Source organism: Talaromyces rugulosus, chromosome V (assembly GCF_013368755.1).
Source record: "Talaromyces rugulosus chromosome V, complete sequence".
NCBI classification, from domain to species: domain Eukaryota; kingdom Fungi; phylum Ascomycota; class Eurotiomycetes; order Eurotiales; family Trichocomaceae; genus Talaromyces; species Talaromyces rugulosus.
Genome location: NC_049565.1, coordinates 1,042,863 through 1,053,736, shown reverse-complemented (window position 1 = coordinate 1,053,736; position 10,874 = coordinate 1,042,863). Strand labels below are relative to the sequence as shown.

At 48.0% G+C, this 10,874-nt stretch overlaps 3 protein-coding genes across 3 annotated transcripts; 2 read left to right on the top strand and 1 right to left on the bottom strand.

Annotated features, from left to right (window-relative positions):
• Positions 1–2,539: 2,539 nt before the first annotated feature.
• Positions 2,540–4,917, top strand: TRUGW13939_08898 (uncharacterized protein; the record flags this gene model as incomplete). The annotated part of the gene is made up of 2 exons (XM_035492023.1): positions 2,540–3,090; positions 3,171–4,917. The coding sequence occupies 2 exons, from the start codon at positions 2,540–2,542 to the stop codon at positions 4,915–4,917; spliced, it is 2,298 nt and encodes a 765-aa protein (XP_035347916.1).
• A 100-nt stretch (positions 4,918–5,017) lies between these two features.
• TRUGW13939_08897 (uncharacterized protein) lies at positions 5,018–6,659 on the bottom strand (the record flags this gene model as incomplete). The annotated part of the gene is made up of 3 exons (XM_035492022.1): positions 5,018–5,522; positions 5,586–6,544; positions 6,600–6,659. 3 exons carry the CDS (start codon positions 6,657–6,659, stop codon positions 5,018–5,020), a joined length of 1,524 nt encoding a protein of 507 aa, XP_035347915.1.
• Positions 6,660–7,546: 887 nt separating this feature from the next.
• Positions 7,547–10,747, top strand: TRUGW13939_08896 (uncharacterized protein; the record flags this gene model as incomplete). The annotated part of the gene is made up of 5 exons (XM_035492021.1): positions 7,547–7,914; positions 7,981–8,308; positions 8,362–8,955; positions 9,007–9,382; positions 9,435–10,747. 5 exons carry the CDS (start codon positions 7,547–7,549, stop codon positions 10,745–10,747), a joined length of 2,979 nt encoding a protein of 992 aa, XP_035347914.1.
• Positions 10,748–10,874: the final 127 nt, after the last annotated feature.

Sequence of the window (10,874 nt, the reverse complement as noted above, 5' to 3'; positions counted from 1 at the left end):
GGCAATATTATTAATTAATAATTATCATTCCTTTTTTTTTACCAACTACAGCTTTGTTGTTGTTGCCGGCTCGTGCGGCGCTCTAGAGGCCACGCTAGCCCGATATGATCTAGCGCCGCCGCGGGCCAACCAGGCGCCTCACAGGCCACACACCGTGCGCGGTTTGCACTGTTGCCGCCTGATGTTTTGCGTGGTGGATCAATAAATAGCCAGAAAATATAAAAGCAAAAAGACCGTTGTAAAAGATCCAAGAGAGAGAGAGAGAGAGAAAGAGAGAGAGAAGCAAAAAGAGTGGGGCCGGCGGACGAACTGCACGGGCGGGCGCTGATTGGCCCGGGTGGAGACACCCCACTTTGGAGCCATGGCTGCATACAATTCTTATCTCGTGCTTTTTTCCTTCTTTGTTTCTCTTGATTATTTGACCTTATTTTGTTTATTTCCCGAATGTTCTCGCCATCAGCTGACACAATCCCTGGAATTTGACTCGCTGCGTGCAGCAGGAATGCCACCGTCGCCCTCCCTTGCAGACGCACGTGGGTCCCACTCGCATTCACCGTCTTCAGCAATCGGTTTTTGAGCGAAATATCTTTTTTTTTATCAATTTTTTATCAATTCTTGTTTCAATGATTGTCCGCTGTACAACGGCCACCGGTCAACTGGTAGCAGACATAACCCGACATTAATCGATACTGGCATCGGTCAAGAGTGAGCTCGCGGACCACACTATTGAACCTTATGATGGATGGAATGCACTGCAAATATATTCAAGATATGTTTGTTGCCATGAAGATATCTCAATTGATTCTCCGGACTCCGTCATTCAACCATTTCAATTTCCGATTTCCAATTTTCACTATTCCCACTATACCTTCGATGTCCTGGCAGTCTGGCAACCCCTCTGCTGTTCTTATTTCTATATTTACAAACACGTACCACAACGCCCACACAAATGATACATATAATAATTTACTCCGTACTCCGTACATATATACAATAAAAACTTCATATACAATTGATTTTAATAGTAGTGTCCACTGGGGCGCCCGTGCTCCGTTCCATCCCGTGTGATCGACGTCTAACTAGCCGATCCGCCAATTCCTACAACCGTCGCGCTGGCCCCTGGGATCATGGCCCAAGTTCCAACAGTGGAACTGATGCTTCATGCCTGTGCGATCTGTGTCTGGGGTACGGAGTAGTCATGGGGGAGATGATCCTCCCTTCTCGGCGGATCTACTCTTGTATTCAATGTTGTCATTTAATATTATTAATAGTTAGGTGCGGAGTATACACATGCATAGACCCATGCTACTAAGGCCCCCTATAAGTGTTTCATTAAGACGAATTGATCAACACACTTTGTTTCGCCCAACGTTCAAAACACCAGTCATTTCCCTGGACTTTTTGGGCTGTTGGAAATGGATACATGTAGGGCCTGGCAACAAATTTAGATCATAGATGTCTTGAATGATGGATCACTACTAACAACTTTATGCATCCCTGCAACCAACACTGCATCAACATCAAGAGAAGTGGCCAATCCGACACTAGTATAGCTCGCTAACCACGTTCTGTTGGTCGTTTATCTACCACTCGACTCGAGCCAGAGTGTACTCTACAATAACCATCGTATAACAAGCACTGTTGACCAACGCCTCCGCACGAGGTTGCGTCGGAGGCTTGCGTCCGGCTTATGCACGCGGCCGTAAGTGGCCATACGAGATGCTAATTTTCTTTTCTTTTCTTTTCTTTTCTTTCCTTTTCTTTCCCTCTCTCTCTTGGGGGTTTAAACTTTAGGATCAAAACACCCCTGGTGTTACCCCGGTTTTCCCCCCCCAAACACCATACAGTCACTGTAGTATATTTTTTCGGGCCTTTATCCGTATTTTGCCCTATTTGGGAATAGCCTCCAATAAGCTCCTAGCCGAATGCGGCCATTCACAATGACTCGATGATGCAGATAGTGGGACCAAGGCCATGTCATGATCCTCTTCTACTCTTCTGCAGAGGCCTCTGTGGCATTCCTCAATAATGACAACAACACGGCTAGGGCTTATCGACCCTTACCCTACCCTACATACCTACATCTGCATATTTCTGCGATTCCCCCAAACCAGCCAGCCAGGCCAACAGGAGGCTATGCATAATTTGTAATAACATTTAATAACGTTGGGACTAGCGGGGCATAGCCATATTCTTAGCATCAATTGGCGCTCAGTATGTGAACGCTACTTTCACGCGATCTTCGCGGTTTTTGGCCCCTTTCTGTCGCGCTATTCTTGGACTTTTTTTATCTGTAGCTGAGCCTGGCACTGCTGGACGGCCTCGACCAGTTCCAGGGTTTAACCTGACGGGCTAGAAGAAGTGGATGTTTGTCATTTTCGGTTTATAAATAATCAATGCGCCCTGCAACTTCTTTTGTGTTGTGTGCAATGTTCGAGCCGATTTCCCCCCGATAATACCGACCGAACACCACCACGTCCTAATTCCGAACATCACCACCGTCTGCTTCCAGGCGCTCCATGTCGAACCCTGCCCTCAAATGCGAGGCCTACGCAACGAACGCCGTCCGCGCGGCAAGTATGCCCGCCTGATCTGCCAGCGATGTCGCTCCCGGAAAATCAAGTGCGTGCTGCCGAACCCAGAACAGATCGAGCTGTCCGGCGCGCCACAAGGTCCCGACCACGCCTGCGACCGATGCCGCAATTTCAATCTCGAATGCATCGTCGAGCGCACCATGCTGGGGCGCCCTGCCGCTGTTAACCGCGGCCGGCGCAGTGGCTCTGCTGTTGTTGATGGCGTTGGCGATGCTGATGCGGAGCAGCCGCTGGATATCAAAGAGTACATGTGGTCGGGCGACGCCGAGGAACCTTTGCAGATCAAACACCACCACCACCAGGGTCCTGCTGCAAAGTCCAAGCATCCCAGTAAACAGGACGTGTTTGAGTCCATCATTGACCCGGCCTGCTTTTTGTCGCTGATCTTGGCTAATAACCCGGTCTTTGGCTCGAATATCGTGCATTCGACGACCCCGTGGGGTGGTTTCTTGCCGGATTTGATCGACGATGATCTTGCAGAATCCTTGGATAGGCGGTGAGTTGTATTCTCTTTTGTGCATGTAATTGCATATATGTGTATGCATGTGTATGTGTGTTATACTTACAGCCTACTAGTCTGGCATGGCATCGATTCTTCCTTCCACAAACACCCAGCCTCATTAGCGTGCGACATCGTCTACTTTCCAATGACAGCGCCTCGCATACCCCGGCGACGAACCTGCTCTTTGCGCTGCTGTGTTCAATGGCTTTGGAAACCCCCGAATGCGCATCAGAACACTACTCGCAACTGATCTCGAGCGTCCAGCTTGCCGTATCGTCCTACGGCCAAGATTTTATCTTTTCTCCGCCAATCCACCGCGACTCGGTCATTATCAGTTTGTTATTGTCAGACTACCGTCCCACGGCTATAGTCAGCTCGCAGAGCGTGGCACACAAAGCCGTCAAGTCTGACCTCTATGTCAACATTGCATACCGCATCGCCGAGCGGCTGGAGATGCTGTCGGACAAGCCCAGACTAGATTTCAACCTAGTGAACTCTATAAACTCGCTTGAGCTGGAAGCCGAGCTGATCGATTCGCTGCAAACCTTGCAGCTGTACTCTTATGACGCGCTGACCAGCGGCTACATCGCCACGCCAGTCATGGGCATGTTGCAGCTGCTGGACCGCATGCGACCTTATATTGCGCTATACGAGCATGTACTGAAAATTAGACCTTGCTCGCCGAGACTGATTTATCACATTCAATACGCAATCTCAAATTACACCATGATCGAAGTCATGGCGAGAATGAAGCAAAGCTGGGACAGCTGGGACAACTTGGCTGCGGTCATGGAAGACGGGAAAAACAAGTGTCTGGAACACATCGAGTCCTGCAACCGCTGTCTGGCAACCTCGTTGAATCATTATTTTAGTCCAGAAGAAGGAGAGTTATCCGCGGCGACGCGCGCGCTGTTGGAGTTTCGGTTCAAGTGGGTTTCTATGAAAATCAGTGGCGCCGGGCTTTTATACGCCATGGTCCTACAAACAAGAGCCCGGGGTAGTCCGGCCAAGAACGGGCCTGAGATTAGCTGTCAAGAAGGCGTGCAAATCGGCACGCAGGCTATTGACAATCTCATCAGTATCCAAAGGGGCCAGATTGCCGACTTTTCCTCCTTCCTGGGCCGGTTTGCCTTGAAATACCCAGGCGAGATGAAATCCGTGCTGGATAGTTTTCTCGACTGTGGCTCTAGACTGAAGATTGATGGCGTTGCCTTTCATCCTCCGCCGCGACGGGTGGTCCTTGAAATCGTGATTCTGTGCAAGAATATTGTCGAGAATATGGTTGTTTTTCTAAAGAGTTTTAGCAGGCTTCCGCCTTTTCTTCCGGAAAGACTCGAAATGCTTGCAACCTGTGAGCGGCAATTGGATGCCATGGTCGCCGCGCCGTGGACGTCGACCAATTCGGCATTTGCCAGTGGTTGTATCTATGCGGCCAGCAGCAAGTTGATTCACCGGCTTCGCGATTTCATGAACAACCTCCAGAGCCGCGTTTCTAGAAGAGAAGAGCAACAACGACAGCAGCAAGAGCAGCAGCAACAACAGCAGATGCAACAACATCAGCTGCTAATGCCGCAGCAACCACTACATGAAGACCAAGCCAGTATTTTCGACTTGCATTCCAACTCGGACGGACACGACTCAGGTCTCGACGCCTCGTTTGAAGGATGGGACTCGTGGCCGCATTTTGGCGGCTTCGATATGTTTACCACTTCAGACGACAATTTTGACTGGTCTCTGGCGTGGGATATGTTTTTTGATTGCGATCCGATGAATATGAATACAGCTATGAATCCTATGAACACGAATCCACCCTTCAATTGATGTACTATAATTGTCACACACTACATATACCTATAATGACCTATCACCTTTAAATACCAAGCATCTTATACAATTCGACCCTTCACATACAACATTGAATTCACTCCACACCCACTCGTGAGATCTTCCACCCCCCAGGGACGAGCTTTTGAAACACCGCAGTGGGATCATACCTGGCAGCCACCTGCCTGATAAACTCGACATTCTCCTCTCCATAGCTGCCCAGACAGTCCTGCGATGGGTCTGCATAATTCATATATTTCAGTCGTCCCTCACCATCCACCGACGCCGCATAGCTCTTGATATCCGCCATCAGAGCCATCAACTTGCCATGCGCCATATCATAGTCATTTTGGTTAGTTTTGACCAAGATTCCGCCGGTCCACATGATCATGTTGTGTCTGGTTTCCAGTCCCAGCACATTTCCTCCCTTTTTGTTGGAAATATCGCCGATAAACCCCGGCAGGGGCTGCAGAAATGACATGGAGTCGAAATTCTCGCCGCCCAGAGCGTGCATCAGCGTCTGGACGAATTGGCTGTGCAGGTCGACGACCCGGGTGATGATCTGTTTGTCGTTTTTGAATGTCAACGTTGCGTTTGTAGTCCTTGGTCAGTGTTAGCATTCATCTTAAACAAATTATAGTTTTTTTTCTTTCTTTTGGACACACCACGCGCCACCGGCCATCTGCGATCTCTCGGCAGCCACGGCATAGCTATCCGTAAAAGTCCTGTCGGGATGAATATTCGGAATCTGCTTTATCCTGTCAAAAGCAGTGCTGTTCTCGTCCCCCTCAGTATTAACGTATATCGCAGCCGCCACAACGCCAACATGGGCGAGTCTGCTGGTGTGCATCACCCACGGCACCAACGCATCTCCGTCATGCTCATGGAAATGGTCGGTAAAGTGAACAACCGCATCGACGAATTCAGAGGTATAATCCGAGCTCATCATCCTCAGTCCATACGATATATTTCTTGACGGCAGTGCGTCCATATCAAACCGAGTGACAATCCCGAAATTACTCCCGCCGCCCCTGAGCGCCCTCCACAGGTCTGAATTTTCTTGTGCGTTTGCATTCACAATCTTGCCACTGGCAAGCACCACTTCGAAATTCTTGATAGAGTCGCAGCCTAGCCCCTGCCGACCCATGAAGTAATTCAATCCGCCGCCGAGCAAGAACCCGCCCACGCCCACGCTGCCATCGCGCCCACCGGGTACAAACACGTCTTCCTTTTGCAGCTCGGCAAGCACAGTCGCCCATCTACCACCAGCTCCGATGCTGGCAATGTTGGTCTCGCGGTTGTAGCTGGCCTGGTTCATGTGTGCTAGGTCAATGGTCACCCCGTTGTCGATATTGTTTGTGTAGCGTGGACCATGCCCGCCTGACCGCACCGCTATGTGCCATTCGCCATTGTTGCTGTTGTTGCTGTCGCTGCCGGTCTTGAGCAGGGCTTTCAGTATCGTGGAGACTTCCTCTGCATTGTGTGGCTGCACGATGCACCATGGATGCAACCGGCTGTTCAGCGCCCACCAACTCTCAATGCGAGACTCGTAGGCTGAATTGGTGGGCAAGAGGAGTCGGTGGCCGAGGCCGGCCTCGACAAGCGTCTGGATGATTTCGTTGCACTGTCAAGCACTGGTTAGCAGGCTTATATTCAAGCTGTTGAGACGGAAAACTTACAGGGGGAATGCCTGTCGTCTCGCCATGTGTAGTCACTGTAGTAGTAGTAGTCGAGCTCATTTTGGGCTGTGTCGTATTTGTGCTGTGCTATTATCACTCAAAAGATACGAAGCTTCGTCTGTAGATGGTTCGAATGTTTGTAAAATGTTCTTACGAGAGAGCTACAGAGCGCAAATATTTATAAAAGCGCAAATAAGCCACGGTCCCTCGGCCCCGAGGCCGCGAGGTGGAGGGCAAATACAGTTGCGCTGCGAGAATCCGTGTCCGTGCTAGTCTGTGAGAAGCTTGTTTTTTTTTAATAAATATCGACTACTATATAAAAGAATTCCGCTTGCTTCCAATACCACATAGAGGCTATTGGCAGCTTGTGTGGCTATTAGTTACTAAGAGCGACTGAGCATCTCTTACCGGTACAACACGTATTTGCAGTAGTTACGAGGCCAGGCATTCGCACACATGAATTTTAATCTTAATTCTAATTATTTTCGGAGACTTTTTGATTACAATCATCGAATGCAAAGTCGAACGAGCGTAGATTATTATAAAGGTTTTAGAGAACATGGATAACACGCTGTGCTTACAGTACCTTGTTCACAATCTACAAGCGGCTTTATAAAAATCACACACAAATAAGAATATGGTAGTGGTATCTAGAACCCAAGTGGACCAATAATTAGTGGCTATGATTAAATGCCACACTAACTTTTGATTTCGCATTTTACTTAACCCTCTGTATACCTATCTCCGAGCCTTGCAGCTACTGCCACAGCACAGCCTTACACTGATAACCCCCAATCACCACCACCCACGTCACCACAGTAGCCCACTTGGAAATACATGACAGGCATACAGCCTCTACTTAAAGAAACCAGGCTGCCTCGCTAGAGCAATGGCTCTGTTAGAGCATTTGGAAAATTATCAAAGACTCATTCTTTTCCAGAACCGAAATGGCTGATATCTTGGCAATCTCAGCTGCAGTTGTCCAGTTTTTGGACATTGCAGTCCGAGTCTCTATGGAGTTGAGCAGCCTTTACTCCGACCTGCGCGATGTGCCAGGCGAGCTCCGCAGGCTGAAACTCGATATCGACCAACAGATTGCAATAGCCAAATACATACAGTCCAGCCATGCGACTTTCCAGCGTGATTCACCAGGAACCTCCACTTCGACAGCACCAATAAACCAAACATTAGCTCATTACATGCTTGCTATGGATGAACTTGCCAGTCTTCTCCAGAGTATCCGCAGCGAGGATGGTTCTGGGCCCCTCAGAAGCTGGAATGCAATCCGTGCTGTGCACAAGCGCAAGGATGTTCTGTTACTCTGTAACAGGCTTGAGCATTAGAAAAGCAGTATACTGCTATGGTTATCCAATGTCAATAGGTACGTCGATAATTTGAATATGGTCGAATCTCTGACTAAACGTACCAGTGAATTATCTTTCCAGATCAAGACACTCATAGAAGAGCTTCAAGTCAATGTGGACAGAACATTTCATCTGACACAGAAAGTCGAGGAGACTTCTACGAAAACAGATCAACAGCTTCGCGAGATACCTACTTTGACGACGCTTTCAAATGCAACCAATGTAGCCATTTCTGAGCTCACGAGTAATATCAATTCAAGTCAGCAGCAATTAATCACGGCTACAACAAGAACTAACGCTCAAGTTGGTACGCTGCTGGATCAATGGCAAGAATTAGCACCCACAGTGTGTATATCAAGCACTTGGTTTCAGTGACACTCTGGCTAACATGTTGCAAGTTTCACGAATTTCGAGAGATTTTGCAGAATAACCCTCGTCTCTTGAACTCAGTCTATCAGCTGGGTGGGTATAAGTCTGCAGTTGGAGCACAGCCATGTCGAAGCAGCGTTTATAACGATAGGTCACGAGGTGCGACAACTAGCCACTTTAATGATTTTACTTGCAGAGATATCAGCCAGGCCACGAATGTGGAACCATTTTCCTTTCTACATTTTAGAAAAGTATTCAGGCGACAGCATTACCGCCAATGCTCAAAGTCGAAAACATCCGAAACAAGTTTGGAGTTCCTTATGAAAATAATCCCACCGACTTGGCTCCTATCTCATACAATTCACCTTGGGTTTTCTTTCCAGTCCTGCAATTCGCAAAGTTCTTGGAAGATATCACCATTGGTCATTGGTACTGCTAGGCTAGTGGACTCGAGCAAGTCCCCAGCGTTTCGCGCTATCCAGGAAACACGGAAACTCATGTATTCTGAGACGGGACTCCAACCGGCACAAGCAAGTGCTCTAGAGAGGACGTTGAAAGATATGTTTGAGTGCAAGCAGGCTTCAGTCTTTGACGAGGACAGTAATGGTAACACTTTGCTTTGCGTGCGTGGGATTTCTATTCATATCAACAAGTTTTTGTTCTAACTCTTGCAGGAAACTTTAATACTTTATTTTATATATATGTTGCGATCGAGTGATCCAACTGCCACTGAAATTATCTCTTTGATTCGTTTCTTGATTGATGGAGGGTCAAATCCTAACGTTCACCGTCAGGTTGACTATAAAGAATGGATTGTGGGCGAACAGCCAGGCACAGTGCTGGATATTTTCGCAAGCAAGCTGTTGCGTCTAGATCGAAATTTTATCAGGAACTGGCCCATTGATAATTCGGTGTATACATCTCTTGTCGAAGCCGGTACAATTTTTTCGCGGCCACTTGGTACTCCCATAATCAAATATACCGACTTTGGTTTCATTCACTTTGAACAGGAAATGGAGGAGCTCCAGACATTTGAGGAACAAGTGGATGGTATTTTTTTATTCTCATTATTTTGTCCACCATACTAAGTTTATTTGTACAGTGTGTGATATGAACGACTTGATGATATCCATAATCCGACGAAACGAGGCGGACTTCATCCGAGCGTTGGGAAAAGATGACATAGATGCAGTCTCTCGTGCGAATGGTTTGACTTCTATGCACCTCGCTATCTACTGGCCATGGGCCCTGCAGCAGCTCATTCAGGCAGGCGGTGATGTTAACTGCGAAGACAACGACCAGCGTCGCCCGATCCACTTAGCCGTGGGGTGCGGCCAGGCCGAAGCTGTCGAGATATTGCTTCAATGCGATTGTTCAGTCTCCACGCCAGAATACTCCAATAGCCTGCTCCAGGAATCTTTGACTCGGGGTCGGGAGTTTGACCACGTCTCTAGTTTGATTATTGATGCATTGATCGACCGACATGTGCGTCTTCGAGAACTCGGAATCTTGCTGCTGCCAAATTACTCGGATATAAGCAGAGAGACCATTTCCGAGATTGAAGCGCCTAAAATATACGACGCACTGACGAGAACGAAACATAGGATTCCGCAATCTCTGCAAGTCGACCGTGACGAAAAAGGTGTATATGACACTGCAGATATGGACGGGTTAATACGACTCACTGTCACGCTCGCTGAAAAGCTTTGGAAGGGTGGCTTCCATCGGATTGATGATTTTGCCCCTTTAAACGGCTTGACACCACTTTTGCAAAGCCGGTACATTGCAGATTTTGACATGGTGTCTTGGTTCATCGAGAAAGGTTCGTCTCCATTTACGACACATCGTGATGGCTTACATTCCGGTCTGCATCTCTATGCTGCTAGGATAGCCCATACGGGTGCACATTTAAAGGACCCCAGGAACGTTCCATTCAGTCCACAACACTGGCACCAACTAACGCGGCGTGAAGATATGTGGCGGGATTCATGCCGTTGTTTATGCTCCACCAATGGGTGCACTCCGATTTCAGTGGTTATAAAAATGTCAGGGACCTTTAGTCTCATGATGCAGCACAAAAACTACGCTGGCATGGTGGAGTTCTTGGGCATTTGTCAAGAAAAAATGATTTATCAGCCTGAGATGGATCCTTGTCATACTCAACAGCTTCTCGAGGCTATCGTGTTTGAGAAAATGAATCTTCAGCATACATGCTGTTATGTTGGACCGTTGGGGGAGCTAGGCCCCTGGCCACCGTACTTCAATGAAGGGAAGAGAATTTTCAGAGATGATGTAAAGGCTGAATTTCGTCAAGCTTTGGACAGATATGCCGCCAAAATTCTCGAATGCCAATGCCCAATCGCGGAAAAACCTATATGTGTTGTGTTGCATGACACATGTGGTAGTCTCACATGATTCTGTCAAAGTGGAGGTGAGAGAACTATACCACCAAGAGAAAATGAGATGTACCTTCGATGAGCCCTTCTTTCTCTTGATCACAAACATGTACGGTTTCTGTAAGAGATATTGCGACCCTAACGGT